Source organism: Myotis lucifugus, unplaced genomic scaffold (assembly GCF_000147115.1).
Source record: "Myotis lucifugus unplaced genomic scaffold, Myoluc2.0 scaffold_838, whole genome shotgun sequence".
Classification (NCBI taxonomy): Eukaryota; Metazoa; Chordata; class Mammalia; order Chiroptera; family Vespertilionidae; genus Myotis; species Myotis lucifugus.
In genome coordinates, this window is record NW_005871886.1 from 158,074 (window position 1) to 173,533 (window position 15,460).

Below are 15,460 nucleotides of genomic sequence, written 5' to 3' on the forward strand. Positions count from 1 at the left end.
ATGGTGCTCCTGCTGCTGCTGCCCTGCTGTTGGGGGGTGAATGGCTAGGGAGGGGGGCAGGGCAGGTGGGGGAGGGGCGAGGGCAGCATCAGAGCCTCAGTCCCCCTCCCCCAGGGTCCCTGCAGCAGCTGCCAGGCTATGAGGTCCGAGTGCAGGAATCGGTGACGGTGCAGGAGGGTCTGTGTGTCCACGTGCCCTGCTCCTTCTCCTACCCGGGGAGTCCGTGGTCTTCCCCTAGTGAACTCTACACCTACTGGTACCGGGACGGGGACAACACAAACCGTGATGCTCCTGTGGCCTCGAGCAACCGCAATAAAACAGTGAAGAGAGAGACCCGAGGCCGCTTCCTCCTCGCAGACCCCACGACCAACAACTGTTCCCTGCGGATCATAGACGCCAGGAGGAGTGACTCAGGACGCTACGTCTTCCGAGTGGAGAGAGGAGGTTCTGTGAAATATAATTACCAAAGGAAGAAGCTGGATTTGCAGGTGGCAGGTACGGCAGGGGCCCCGGAGAAAAACCAGGGACAGGGGACCCGTCTTAGAGCGGGAACAGGACACTGGACACTCCCTGTCCAGGCCGTGGGTCCTGGGTGGTGGGAAGAGACACAGGGCCTGGGTGAGCTCAGCCCGAGGCAGGGCCTCTCTCAGGGTCCTGCTCTGAGTCCCCACCCCTGGAGCCCAGGCACCTGCCTTTCTCCCCTGCAGCCCTGACAGAGAAACCCCACATCCGTGTACGGGAGCCTCTGGAGTCCGGCCGCCCCACACAGCTGGCCTGCAGCCTGCCAGGGGCCTGCGAAGGGGGACGACCTCTCACCTTCTCCTGGGCGGGAGCCTCTGTGGACTCGCTGGACCCCCAGAACCTCAGCTCCTCGGTGCTCACCTTCACCCCGAGGCCCCGGGACCATGGCACCAGCCTCACCTGTCAGGTGAAACGGGAAGGGTCCCAGAGGACCACACAGAGAACCATCCGGCTCAATGTCTCCTGTGAGTGTTGGAGGGGTGGCTGGGTCTGTGGGGGGCAGTGGGAGCGATGTGTGTGTGTGTGTGTGTGTGTGTGTGTGTGTGTGTGCAGGAGGCTGAGCTAACCTGAGAACACCCAGCATGGATCTGCGTGTAGGTGGGGAGTGTTCCCACTGCCCCTTCTTGGGGTTGGAGTTACTTACATCTGAAGGGGGGCCCTGTCTTTCTATCCCAGATGCCCCTCAGAACCTCACCATAGGCGTCTCCTTCAGAAACTACCCAGGTAGGAAAGAACCCCTCCTCTCTGGGCTGGGACCTGCCCCGGGGCCCTGGTGGGGCGGGGGGGGGGGGGGGAGCAGGAGTTTGAATGCGATGAGACATGGGAAGGGCAAGGATGAAAGGCATCACCCCAGTCCCTCAACTCTAGTAGGTGGGTGCCTGCATCTGTGTTCCACCCACCTCTCTCTCTCTCTCTCTCTCTCTCTCTCTCTCTCATAATCATTCTCCCCAAAGTCTTTAAGAATCTGCAAACCACATCCCTTTCCATCCTGGAGGGAGAGGCGCTGAGGCTGCGCTGTGAGGCTGACAGCAACCCCCCTGCCGAGCTGAGCTGGTTCTGGGGGTCCCCAGGCCTGAACGCCACCCCCCTCTCCAGCACCGCGATCCTGGAGCTGCCTCGCGTGGGGCCTGCACAGGAAGGAGAGTTCACCTGCCAAGCTCGGCACCCGCTGGGCTCCCACAGTGTCTCTCTCATCCTCTCCGTGGTCTGTGAGTGGGGAGACGCCCCGGGGGGGCAGGACAGCTGGGTTCTGGGGAGATTAGAGGCACCGCTGACCCTTCTCCTCGCTCCCCACAGACCCCCCGCAGCTGCTGGGACCCTCGTGCTCCTGGGAGGACCAGGGTCTGCACTGCAGCTGCTCCTCCAGGGCCCAGCCGGCCCCCTCCCTGCGCTGGTGGCTGGGGGTGGGGCTGCTGGAGGGGAACCACAGCAATACCACCCACGAGGTCACCTCCAGCTCAGAGGGGCCCTGGACCAACAGCTCCCTGAGCCTCCTCCAGGGGCTCAGCCCTGACCTCAGACTCATCTGCGAGGCCCGGAATGTGCACGGGGCCCAGAGCGTCTCTGTCCTGCTGCTGCCAGGTCAGGGCCTGCTGGGGGCAGAGGCCACGGAGGAAGGAGTGGGTCAGAGAGAGGGTGGGTCTGGGGGTGAGGGTCTGCCTGGGGACAGGGGTGATTGCTAGGACAGGGTCCTCCGTCTCTTGTTTTCCCCCCAAAATGTTTTATTGATTTCAGAGAGGAAGGGAGAGGGAGAGAGAGACAGAAACATCAATGACGAGAGAGAATCAGTGACCGGCTGCCTCCAGCACGCCCCCTACAGGGAGGAGATGGAGCCTGGAACCTGGGCATGTGCACTTGACCAGGAATGGAACCGGGATCTCCTGGTTCATAGGTGGATGCTCATCCACTGAGCTCAGTTGGGCTCTGGCTGAACAGAACCCACAGCGGGTTCTGGGAGGAGGGGGAAGAGGAGAGACCGAGGCCCGGGCGTGGGTGTCTCACCCCCCTGTCCTCTGCAGGGAAGGCCGTGCCCCAGGCGGGAGCGGTTCCTGCGGCTCTCGGAGGTGCTGGTGCCGTGGCCCTGCTGTCCCTGTGCTTGTGTCTCATCTTCCTTTGCATGTGAGCCTCCGGGGCTGGGAGCCGGGTCCTAGGGGTGTGAAAGAGGTCACAGAATTTCACCAACACAAAGCTTATCCAGAGGCGAGGCTGGGGTGGGTGGCGGATCGGGGCGGGGGTGGGGGTGGGTAATAGCTTTATTGAGGTAAAATTCCGATGTATTTAAAGTGTCTGATTCAATGGCTTTTACTTCAGTCACACAGCTGTGCACCCATCACCACGGTCAAGTTTAAAACCTTTTTATTAGTCTGAAAAAGAGAGAGAGAGAGAAACTCCACATCCCTGTATTGTCCTCATGCCTCCATCCTCCCCCAGCCCCAGGCAACCAGTATGTCCTGTTTCTCTAGATTGGCCCATTCTGACATTTCATAGAAATGCCATGATATAATACATGTTTACTGTGACTGACTTCTTTCCTGTAGCCTGAGATTTTCAAGGTTCATGTGTCAGCACTGCATTGCTTTTCATTTACAAATAATATTCCATGGTTTGGATGGGGCACATCTGATTTGTCCGTTCCTTCATTGATGGACATTGGGTTGCTTGGGATTTTTGGCTGCCATGAATCACACTGATGATGGCTCGTGCACACGTCTCTGCGTGTGAGAGGGGCCTCGGTGATGAACATTCAGTCCTGGCCAAACCCCTGGGCATCCAGGGGGACGGGGTCCTCACCTGCATGTCAGGAGGGTCTCCGAGTCTGGCCTCAGGGCCTGGATGCCTCCGTTGTCCATCAGGGAGTGGGGGCAGCTGCCCTCCTGTGCCTGAGCCATTCTGGCTGCTGACTTCTTCCCTTAGAGTGAAAGCCCGCAGGAGGCAAGCAGCCGGGAGACCAAAGGTCAGGAATGATGAAGAGCCTGTCATGGGCACAGGCACCTGGGTGAGTGACGGGGTGTCTTCTCATGCTGTGTAGGGGGGGGCGGGGCATGTCCATTAAGGAGTCCACACTGAGCTCCTCAGAAGTTCCCCAAACCCACTCCTCTGTGGTCAGATGGACAGACAGCCGGAAGTTAACTTTCCTTTCATTTCCCGGAACCCATGGTCAGTCTCCTGCCCCAGCCACACTGACCACTGAGCCCACCTCACCTCTCTGATAGGCACAGCCTGCCAGAACCATCTCCCCAAACTATTACTTCCTTCCCATTGTGGGCATTTACTTCACCTCCCTTTACCGCAGCTTCTCTATCTGTAAATGGGGATAATGAGAGTATCAGGCTTACTGGGTTTCTGAGGGAATGGAATATGATCAGTAGGCCCTTGATATGGTCTGGTCAACATCTGCAATAGTCTCAAAAAATAAAAAAAATTAAAAAGAAAAGAACAGCAGGCTTGAGCAGGAAAGAGGATGGTCTTCGAGATGAAAGTCCACCATTCTCCTAGGCCCCAGCACCTGAATAAGTCTCTTTCTTTTGCACCAAAAGAACAAAACCCCCAAAAACAAACAAAATTTTTAAAATAAATTAGCGAATAGTTGAGTCCATGAGAAGTGTCTGTGCAATAAGATGATGAAGGAAAAAACTGTCCCATCAGCCCCACTTTTCTTTGGGACCATGTCTGCCTCATGCCTCTCGGACACCCTTCTCTCCCCTTCACTCAGGGCTCCCAGAAAAACCTCCAGCCGGACGGGCCCCCAGACCAAGCCTCACCTGCTGAGAAGGGCCCTCTGTCGGGGAAGCAGAAGGAGCTCTACTATGCCAACCTCACCTTTGAGGGGCTGAAGCCACGGGAGCCTCGGGGCCAGGAGGCCACCAGCACCCAGGAGTACGCAGTGGTCAAGCGCAGAGGCCAATGAGACCTCGCTCAGAGCTCGGTACTGGCCAGAGGCATCACAGCCCCTGGGGGAGGCGGGTGGGGGGAGAAGTCCGGGACTCATTGCTGAAGCGTGCGGAGACCTTGTGGCCTGATTAACATTAACGGCTGGATGAGCAGCCCCAGGCAGAGCAGGAAGAAGACAGGCGATGGGGTTTGAGAGACGGGATGGGCCGGCTCTCTCACGTCCACCTGCACCTGTGCTTCAGATGAGCTGCTCTGTGACGCTGTCTCTCACCCTCCCGCTCGCTCCAGAACAGCACTTCCTGGCTCCTGGCACATTGTCTAAGGTCTGGGTTTTCTAATAAATCCCGTCTTCTCATCGTTCTCTGGGTGGCTGTCTCCCGGATCGCACCCCGTCTGAAGCGCAATGACAAATTACACAGACCACAATGTAGACCCCGGGTAGGATTCTCCTGCTCCAGGCATCGTTACTGTGGCCGGTAGCGGGCGGGTCACTACAATCCCATCAAGGACTGAGGGAATTCAAAACCCAGTTTCTGGTCCTATTGCGTCTCATCTATTTTCAGTCCTAACCACAAGATGGCGATGTTTACGGGGCCTCTCCTCCTTGGCAAGACCTCTTTTCTGGCCCCATGAGATTCTTCCTCTTCTTCTTCTTCCACATTTTTATTGATTTCAGAGAGGAAGGGAGAGGGAGAGAGAGATAGAAACATCGATGATGAGAGCGAATCATTGATTGGCTGCCTCCTGCACACCCCCTATCAGGGACTGAGACCGCATCTCGGGCATATGCCCTTGATGGGTATCAAACCCAGGACACTTCAGTCTGCAATCCGACGCTCTATCCGCTGAGCCACACCGGCCAGAGCCCCATAAGGTTCTTGAATGTTCTACTTAGCTTCTCTGTGACTGCTCAGAGTCAGCTGTCCATTTGAAGAAAAAAGTGGCTCCAAATACTTGTCTCATCGCTGTTGACTTCCTGCTTCTTCCCTCTTCACTGTGCAAATTTTCTTTTTGTTGACTCCAAACATTAAAAAAAATTTTAATCCAGCTTTCCTAGTTGCTGTTGATTTTTTTCCCCTTGGCCTAGCTTGCTCTGGTCTTAAGGACAACTGTCTACATGCTGTGGTCCACTACGGCCACAGGATCCTTTCCCCAATCTGAATATTTAACCTTTATGTAGAATAAATTAAAACTTAGAATTTATTTGTGTGACCTACCAGCTCCAAATACAGTATATCAACCCAACTTCTGATACTTCATTTCTTCATTTGAGCTGAAGAAGTGGACTTGGCACAGTGCCAGGCACAGAAAAGGCTCACCTTTTGATTATGTTTTGAGTTGTCCGAGCTCTGTGACAGTACAAGGAAGGGTTTAAAAGCAAAATGATGGGGAGGAAGTAAGGGCAGGGCAGGAGTCTGACAGGTTTTCTGGAGGGGGTGAGAGTAGAGTCAGCCCTGAGGGCCAAGGGGCCCAGTGACCTCTCAGAAATGCATTGTGTCTCTGAAGCCATCTCCTCTTCCCTAGGATGAGGGAGGTTCCAGGGGGAGACTGAGGAGTTTGGCTGGACCTCTGTCCTGTAGGACAGAATGTCACCAGCCTCACTCCCAGGCCTTACCTCCACAGGAAACAAGACAAGGCTCGGCCTCCAGGGGGCGATCCATAGACCTGAGGAGCTCCTCACCAGAGGGTTGTCGCTGTCCGTGGTCCTGGAGCACACCTGGGCTCAGCTCTGCCAAGGATCCCAACTCACAAGCCCGAGGTCCCCAGCCTTAGGCCAGCAGGACACCTAAGTCCGAGGGGCTTTGGAAAGGCTGGGTTCCTCTTGGGAAGGAAAAGTCAGGAGAAGGGGTGGGAGTGGGCTGGGCTCATCTCTGTGCTTTTCCTCTCACCCCTCTGGTTGCCTTATTATTTTGAACTTGTGCCAGCAAAATGCTGAGATTCCACTTAGCATTTGCCACTGAAATATCCCCAAAAGAGAAAGTTCCCCGTGAATTGCTACATATCTTAGGGGATCTACCAAGCTTGTCAGGCCACCACTAGGAACTAAAATCTCAGGGTGACGTACAGAGAGTGTAGTTTTGGGGGAATCTTAGGCCAGTTAAGAAGAAGCAGGGGCCTGGGGAGGAAGCCAGGCATGAAGAGGAAGAATGGTCCCTCGCTGGTTTGGCTCAGTGGATAGAGCATCGTCCTGCGGACTGAAGGGTCCCAGTTCCGATTCCAGTCAAGGGCATGTGCCCGGGGTGCAGGCTCTGTTCCCGGTGGGGGGTGTACAGGAGGCAGCCAATCGATGATTCTCTCTCATCATTGATGTTTCTATCTCTCTCTCCCTCTCCCTTCCTCTCTGAAATCAATAAAAATATATTTTTTAAAAAAGAGGAAGAATGTGCAGACACCGGTAATAACAAGAAGAAATATTGATCATGTGCATTTATTGCCCAGAGGCTGGAAAGACTGTTGGTTGTTTGCATGTTTTATCACGGGCACCAGCAACATAGGAATTCACCTTCCACAATAAACTCTGTTTGTGGGGAGGCGAAGCTTTTGAAACATTCATAAACACATTTGAGCATTTGCCTTGGGTGTGGGCTGTGCTAGGAGCAGGAGATTAAAAATGAACTGAGCAGCCCTGATCTGGCTAAGTTGATTGGAACATCATCCCCTGTACCAAAAGGTTGTGGGTTTGATCCCCAATTAGTGAACATACCTAGGTTTTGGGTTTGATAACCCAGTTGGGTCATGTACAGCAGGTAACCAGTTGATGTTTCTCTCTCAGATCAATCTCTCTCTGTCTCTGTCTCTCTGTCTCTGTCTCTCTGTCTCTGTCTCTCTCTCTCTCTCTCTCTCTCTCTCTCTCTCTCTCTCCTTTCTCTCTAAAAACCAATGTAGAATCTAAAGAACAAAATAACTGATGAACAGAATAGGACCAGAGGAATAGATAAATGGAACAAAATGAGGGTAGGAGGGGAGGGAGGATGTGAAGAGAGCAACCAAGGAATATATATGTACATATATACCCAGCCCATGGACACAGAAAATAATGTGGTGAAGGCCTAGGGGGATGGGTGGAGGGTGGAGGGAGACAAAGGGGGGGGATGGGGCACATCTGGAATAGAGTCAATAATAAAAACAGAAAAAATAAAAAGCATATCCTTGGGTGAAGATTTAAAAAAGTGAATGAAACAGATTTGACTTGACACTGCCTTCAGGGTTAACCAGGACATGCATGTGACGTTCTGTAATGTTACAAATGATTGGCCCATATTGAGGGCTTACTAATCACCCAGCATGAGTGACACTCATTATCCCCATTTACAGATGGGGAAACTGAGGTGAGGGGAGGTGAAGTACTATGTCCACAAAGGGTAGATAGTAATTGTTTGGGACTGATACTCCCATACTCTCATGCCAGGTGTTTTAGTTGTCTGAATAGAACTGAGGTTACAGGCTTCCTGGGTGATATCTACTAAGCACACATGAGGCTCTTTAAAAACTTGCAAAGGTCCAGAACACCATATTTGGGAGACAAAGGGACTAGGGGGGATATAAAGGGAGAAGTTCCTCCATGTTGCTTTTCTCAGATTTCAGAAGCAATCTGGGCCTGCTAGCGTAATAAAAGACTCCATATTAATTGGCTCACTAAGGCATCTTTCGTTAGGCTCGCTAATTTACAATATAACACTGTCTTCTCTGCTTAGGGAGTAAAACTGTCCTTTTTTTCCTTCCCCCCTTTGTCCTCCCTTCCTGCATGCTCTCGGTAGGAAGGTTTTTAACCAATTTCTCTCAAGTGTCTTTGGCTGGAGAAGATAATGGCTTGTTAGTTACAAGCTGGCTGCAAATTGCCCACACTGTCTGGCCTCGTTTAACTTTCCCGTCACAGTTTCCCTATTCATCCTGCCCTGGGACCCTGTACCATGTTTGGTGATGCAGTACCTGGTCAGCTTTGGGTATGGTCCCCAAACTGTTGGCAAGATCCCTTGGGGGGCCCTTAAATGGGACAAGGGAGGGACTGGCGGTCGCGAGGTGCTGGGAGAACGAACAGGTAAAAGTGAGGCCAGATGACCCCAGAGAAATGATAAGAAACTATTTCATGAACCAAATTCCAAGTCAGGAGGGTGGCCTCTCCCTGGGGAGGCTCTGAAGCGTTCCAGGATGGAAAGTGACACCAACAAGCTGTTACCCTGTCCACTGTGCCTGCCCTCCCCTGGCTTCAGGATCACGTGTCAGCAGGACCTTCCTGTTCAAAAGGAGACCAGCCAGTGCTGGGCGCACGTCTGTGACGGAACCTCTTTTGGTCGATGTCTGTGTGCTGATTTATTTACTGCACACAACCAGCTTTGAGTACAATGCATGCCCTCTGTACAGAGGGACACTGAGCAACAGAGACATGAAGGAATAACCACGTAATGACACTGCCTTGACGGCGGTCACCAACCTTTCGGACCTCATGGATCACCAGTGGTCCACTGACCAGTGGTTGGGGCCGCTGCCTTGGGATGTGCTGAAGCCTGCGTTTGAGGCCCCATCTCTGTAAACCCGTCACCTGTCTTCTTTCTGCGCTGCTCATATAGTAGTTAACCTTAATTGTGCCACAAGGTCTCCTCATGCTTCAGCAATGAGTCCCTGATTTCTTCCCCCCAGAGGGGCTGGGATGCCTCTGGGCAGGACGGAGCTCTGAGCGAGTCCTCATGTGCTTTTCTCCTAGATCTCCGAGTACTCGTTGATGCTGCTGGTGGCCTCCGGGTCCTCAGGTTCCTGTGGCTTCATCCCATGGAAGCTGAGGTTGCCGTAGTAGACCTCGCAGTGTTCCTCTGACAGAGGGGGATCCTCTGTGGGCAGCCCTTGGTTTGGGGGCTTGTCTAGCCCAAGTTTTCGCTTGGAACCCTTTGTGAAGGAGAGTAGGGAGTCAGAGAAGAATAAGACAGCATGGTCCCAAGGGGAAGTTGGGCTGAAGGAACAGTTTTCCAGTCATCCTCTTATTCCACACACCTGTCTTATAAACTCAGCTATTTGCCCCTTCAGTTAAAATTCTGGAATACTACAACTGATTAGACCATATGGAGGGCCTACTAATCACATTTCATCCTCACAGACACCCAGTAAGGATGATACTCTTATCCCCACTTACAGATGGGGAAACCGAGGTGAGGGGAGGTGAAGTAACATGCCCACAATGGGTAGAAAGTAATAGTTTTGGGGAGATGGTTCTGGCAGCCTGGGCCTATCAGTGTGGTGAGGTGGGCTCAATGATCAGCAGGCCTGAGGCAGGAGGCTGACCATGGGCTTTGGGAGATGAAGGAGGGGAGTCAACTCCCAGTTGCCTGTCCAGCTGACCACAGAGGAGCGGGTGTGGGGAACTGCTCAGGAGCTCAGTGTGGACTCCTTGAATGGACATGCCCAGCCTCCCTTACCCACATGAGAAGACACCCACGTCACTCACCCAGGTGACTGTGCCCATGACAGGCTCTTCATCATTCGTGACCTTTGGTCTCCTGGCTGCTTGCCTCCTGTGGGGACAATGGAGGCATCCAGGCCCTGAGGCCAGACTCGGAGACCCTCCTGACATGCAGGTGAGGACCCCGTCCCCCTGGATGCCCAGGGGTTTGGCCAAGACTGAATGTTCATCACCGAGGCCCCTCTCACACGCAGAGACGTGTGCACGAGCCATCATCAGAGTGATTCATGGCAGCCAAAAAGTCCAAGCAACCCAAATGTTCAATGAATGAACAGACAAATAAAATTTGCCCCATCCATATCATGGAATAAATTTGTAAATAAATAGCAATACAGTGCTGAACATGAACCTTGGAAATCTCAGGCTATATGAAAGAAGTCAGTCATAAAAAACATGTATTTTTTGTAATTGCATTTCTATGAAAGATCAGAATGGGCAAATCTGGAGAAACAAGAAATAGTGGTTGCCTAGGGCTGGGGGGGATGGAAGCGGATGACAATCAATGGACGTGGAGTTTCTATTTTATTTTATTTTGTTAATCCTCACCTGAGGATATTTTTCCCATTGATTTTTAGCGAAAATAGAAGTGAGAGAGGGATGGGAGGGGGTGGAAAAGAGAAATAGAAAGAAACACTGATGTGAGAGAGACACATGAATTGGTTGCCTCCTGAACGTGCCCCGACCACGACCAGGGACCAAACCTGAAACCCAGGTTCTTCCCTCGATCAGAAATCAACCCAGGATCCTTTGGTCACAGTCTGACACTCTAACCACTGAGCTACGCCTGCCAGGGCCAGCGTTTCTATGTTTTCATTTGGGGCCAATGAAAGAAACTACTTTAAATTGATGTGGTGTTGGGTGTACAGCTCTGTGACTGCACTAGGGTCACTGAACGGTGCACTTTAAATACAGGGAAATGTTACCTTGAAAAAGCGGCTACTCCTCCCCACTGAAATGTCCCCCCTGGATGTACTAAGGTCTGTTTTTGTGAAATTCAGCGACATCTCTGGGCGCTCCCTACCACACAGCTCCCTGCACCTCCTGCCCCAGAGGCTCACCTGCAAAAGGAGAGGAGACACAAGCACAGGGACAGCAGGGCCAGGGCTCCAGCACCTCCGAGAGCCGCAGGAACCACTCCCGCCTGGAAAACCGCCTTCCCTGCAGAGGAGAGGGGCGTGAGACACCCACTCGCGGGACTCGGTCTCTCCTCTTCCCCCTCCTCCCAGAACCCGCTGTCGGTTCAGTCAGGCAGGAGATGCAGGCCCTGTCCTAGCAATCTCCCCTGTCCAGGCCACAACCCCCCTCCCCCAGCCCCACCCTCTCTCTGACCCACTCCTTCCTCTGTGGCCTCTGCCCCCAGCAGGCCCTGACCTGGCAGCAGCAGGACAGAGGCGCTCTGGGCCCCGTGCACATTCCAGGCCTCGCAGCTGAGTCTGAGGTCAGGACTGAGCCCCTCACTGAGACTCAGGGAGCTGTTGGTCCAGGGCCCCTCTGAGCTGGAGGTGACCACGTGGGAGGCGTTGCCATGGTTCCCCTCCAGCAGCCCCGCCCCCAGCCACCAGCGCAGGGAGGGGGCCGGCTGGGCCCTGGAGGAGCAGCTGCAGTGCAGACCCTGGTCCTCCCAGGAGCACGAGGGTCCCAGCAGCTGCGGGGGGTCTGTGGGGAGCGAGGAGAAGGGTCAGCGCTGCCTCTAATCTCCCCAGAACCCAGCTGTCCTGTCCCCTGGGGTCTCCCCACTCACAGGCCACGGAGAGGCTGAGAGAGATGCTGTGGGAGCCCAGCGGGTGCCGAGCTTGGCAGGTGAACTCTCCTTCCTGTGCAGGCCCCACGCGAGGCAGCTCCAGGATCGCGGTGCGGGAGAGGGGGGTGGCGTTCAGGCCTGGGGACCCCCGGAACCAGCTCAGCTCGGCAGGGGGGTTACTGTCAGCCACACAGAGCAGCCTCAGGGCCTCTCCCTCCAGGATGGAAAGGGAATTAGCCTGCAGAATCTTGAGGTCTTTGGGTAGAGAAATGAAGACAAGGAGAGGGAGAGGAAGAGGAGTAGGGGGAGAGGGAGGGGGAACTCAGGTACAGGCACCCACCAACAGGATGTAAGTGAGGAAGCGTGATAATTTTAGTCCCTGCCCTTCCCAAGTCTGATCCCATTCTAACTCAGATTCCCCCCTCTGCTCCACTATGGTCCGGAGGGGCAGGTCCCAGCCCAGAGAGGCGCAGTTCTTTCCTATCTGTGATATTTCTTTTAAAAAATATGTTTTTATTGATTTTTAGAGAGAGAGAGAGAGATGAAGGGAGAGGGATAGAGGGATGGAAAGATGGATGAGAAACATTATCAATAGGCTGCCTCCTGCACGCCCCCGACTAAGGATAGAGCCCGCCATCCAGGCATGTACCCTGACTCAGATTCTAACCTGTGACCTCTTGGTTCCTGGGTTGAAGCTCAACTTCTGAGCCACACTGGCCAGGCCTAGCTGTGGCGTTTCTGAAGGTGATGCCTATGGTGAGGTTCTGTGGGGCATCTGGGATAGAAAAATATGGCCCCAGTTCAGAAGGGAGGAGTGGGATGGACAACACCCCTAACGCCAAGGAGGGAACTGGGAAGGGGGGAGAGCTGTCCTTCTGGCCCCCTCCCCACCTACAGGCAGATCCATGCATGAGTGTTCTCAGAATACCTCATCCTCTTGCACACACACACACACACACACACACACACACTCGCCAATGCCATTACCAACCATTACCAACACAGACCCAGCCACCCCTCCAATACTCACAGGAGATATTGAGCTGGATGGTTCTCTGTGTGGTCCACTGGGACCCTTCCCGTTTCACCTGACAGGTGAGGTTGGTGCCATGGTCCCCGGGCCTCGGGGTGAAGGTGAGCACTGAGGAGCTGAGGTTCTGGGGGTCCAGTGAGTCCATAGCGGCTCCCTCCCAGGAGAAGGTGAGAGGTCGTCCTCCTTCACAGGCCCCTGGCAGGATGCAGGCCAGCTGTGTGGGGTGGCCGGATTCCAAGGGCTCCCTTATCCAGATGTGGGGTTTTTCTGTCAGGGCTACAGGGGAGAAAGGCAGGTGCCTGGGTTCCAGGAAGTGGGTCCCTGAGAGAGGCCCTGCCTTGGGGCCAGAGCTCACCCAGGCCGTGTCTCTTCCCACCACCCAGGGTCCAAGGCCTGGATCAGGGAGTGTCCAGAGTCCTATTCATGTTCCAAGACCGAGTTCCACATCTCAGACTTCTCTCCAGGGCCCCTGCCTTACCTGTCACCTGCAAATTCAGCATCTTGTCTTGGTAACTATATTTCACACTTCCTCTCTCCATTCGGAAGGTGTATATTCCTGTGTCACTCCTCCTGGCGTCTTTGATGTGCAGGGAACAGTTGTTCCTGGCGTCCGGGAGGAGGAATCGGCCTTGGGTCTCCCTCTTTGCTGGTTGATTTGGGTCATTCGAGGCCACAAGTTCATTGTACTGCATGTTGTCCTCTTTCCAGTACCAGTAGGTGTAGAGTTCACTAGAGGAAGACCAGGAACTCCAGGGGTAGGAGAAGGAGCAGGGCACGTGGACACACAGACCCTCTTGCACCACCACAGATTCCTGTACTCGGAGCTCAAAGCCTGGCTGCTCCTCCAGAGATTCTGGGAGGGGGACACAGAGGCTCAGAGGCAGCCCTATCTCTCTCCCACTTCCCCACCCCCCCTCCCTGGGCCCACTCACTCCCCCACAGCAGGAGCAGCAGCAGCAGGGGCACCATGTCTGTCTCTCTCAGCACAGAGCAGGTCCGGGTCCCTGTGTCAGGGAGCAAAGTGCCAGCTCTGGGGTGGAGCTGAGGATGCCCCAACAGGAAGCCCAGGGGGAGAGACTGTGGATAGTCCTGAAAGGGGAACTTGGCCTCCACAGTAGTTGGGGGGTGTGGTGGCTGAGAAATCTTCCTATCTCCCCTCCCCCCTCCTAAGCCTGCATGTAAATATACTGAGGCCCCAGAGGCTGAGAGGCCTGTCCAGATGTGAATCTGAAAGTGACCCCCTTACAAATGAGGTGTAAGTCGAGAGGGTGGTCCCCCAGGGGGCCACCGTGGTCATCATTGGTCCTGGGGACTCATGGGATCCACCCTCCAGCTGAAACCATTGTGTAAAAGGGTAATTTTAAAATTTCTTCACATCACTCAAATGCTGAAAGAAGGAATTTAGACTCAACTCTCATGGAGGTTGGAACCCAGGGGAAAGGCTGATGCCTTTCAGGGCACACGGGAAGCACACATGTGGGTCTCCCATGGTCTGAGGGACAGCGACAGCGCACAGGCCCCATCAGAACGGGATGTGTGAAGGCAGATCGCACCCCTTCAGGGCGAGCCTCAGAGGTTGGACCTCCTCATGACAGCAAATTCGCCACTTTACAGTCTCTTTTCAAAGCCCAGCAGGGGCTCGAGCGATGTGTGGACATAACCTGCAATCCTACTGCTCTTTTATGAAAGAAAGAAACGTGATCAATGTTTTTCCAAATATGACAATGATGTGAAACACTTCAGACATTCCCAGTCACAAATTGTGTAATTGAAATAAGTTCCTTAAACTGTACAGAAGAAAAAGAAATTTCTCTCAACCATGCTGAGGACACACAGAATTCTCTTTCTATTCTCTATACTATATACATATACTATTATAACAATTAATAATGTTTCTTAGTATGATATTAACACATGTTAGTACATGACAGGATTATTGTCCTATAAAGAGTCCATCAAAGAGTATCAGTCAAAAAAATGTGGGGAGCGTGTTATGCAGGTGTTGTAGAAAGGTATGCCATACTGCTAATAAAAAAGGTCTGTAATTTTTCGGAATTGTCTTATTTTTGGTTTTCAGAATTGTAGCTTTTGTGACATGATGTGTGTTCTCATTTCAGAAAAATTCATGTGTGCCACTTTGTGTATTAGTTTTGAAACAGTGATCTCAACATTTGTACAAATATCAAGCTCCACAAAACCAGGTCTTTCCCTGCCTCAGGTGCAGACAAAGAAGAGGTAACCAGCTCCACCCACCCGTGTATTACAATGAACACCCACCGAGACTCCTCACGTATTACAATGAAGATTGTCCAGTGCAAACAGAGGACTAAAGAAAGCACGATTTCCATGGCTGTGCCCCACAATTCTTATCACTGAACCATGTAGCAAATCTCAAGCTGGGATACAAAAAGGACAAGAAATAAGTGTTGACAAGAATGTTCAGAAAGGGGAACCCCCTTGCACTGTGGGAATGTAAATTGGGGCAGCCACTACGTACTAGTAAATCAGTCTGGCAGTTCCTCAAAAATTATAAATAGAGCTGCCACAGGACCCAGCAACACCCCTTCTGGGTAATTATTTGGGAGAAATGAAAACACGAACTTGAAGAGACGTATGTACGCCCATGTTCACTTTGGCATCTTCTGCAATAGCCAAGATGTGGAAGCATCCTCAGCGCCCATCCACAAATGAGTGGGTGAAGAAATGGTACATGTACAATGGAATATTATTCTGTTATAAAAAGGAAAACCTGTCATATGCTACAACATGAATGACCATGAAGGCATTATACGTGAAGTAAATCAGACAGAGAAAGACAAAT

The 15,460-nt window shown here is 53.0% G+C and overlaps 2 protein-coding genes across 2 annotated transcripts; one reads left to right on the forward strand and one right to left on the reverse strand.

Moving 5' to 3' along the window:
• On the forward strand, positions 1-4,429 carry LOC111824044 (sialic acid-binding Ig-like lectin 5). Its single transcript, XM_023747309.1, has 9 exons — positions 1-34; positions 112-495; positions 708-986; positions 1,198-1,245; positions 1,476-1,730; positions 1,819-2,103; positions 2,541-2,640; positions 3,436-3,517; positions 4,235-4,429. The coding sequence occupies exons 1-9, from the start codon at positions 1-3 to the stop codon at positions 4,427-4,429; spliced, it is 1,662 nt and encodes a 553-aa protein (XP_023603077.1).
• A 4,682-nt stretch (positions 4,430-9,111) lies between these two features.
• LOC102417690 (sialic acid-binding Ig-like lectin 5) lies at positions 9,112-13,608 on the reverse strand. The gene is made up of 9 exons (XM_023747310.1): positions 13,572-13,608; positions 13,118-13,492; positions 12,637-12,915; positions 12,319-12,381; positions 11,607-11,861; positions 11,237-11,521; positions 10,924-11,023; positions 9,851-9,917; positions 9,112-9,294 (listed from the first exon to the last, which is right to left on the reverse strand). Exons 1-9 carry the CDS (start codon positions 13,606-13,608, stop codon positions 9,112-9,114), a joined length of 1,644 nt encoding a protein of 547 aa, XP_023603078.1.
• Positions 13,609-15,460: the final 1,852 nt, after the last annotated feature.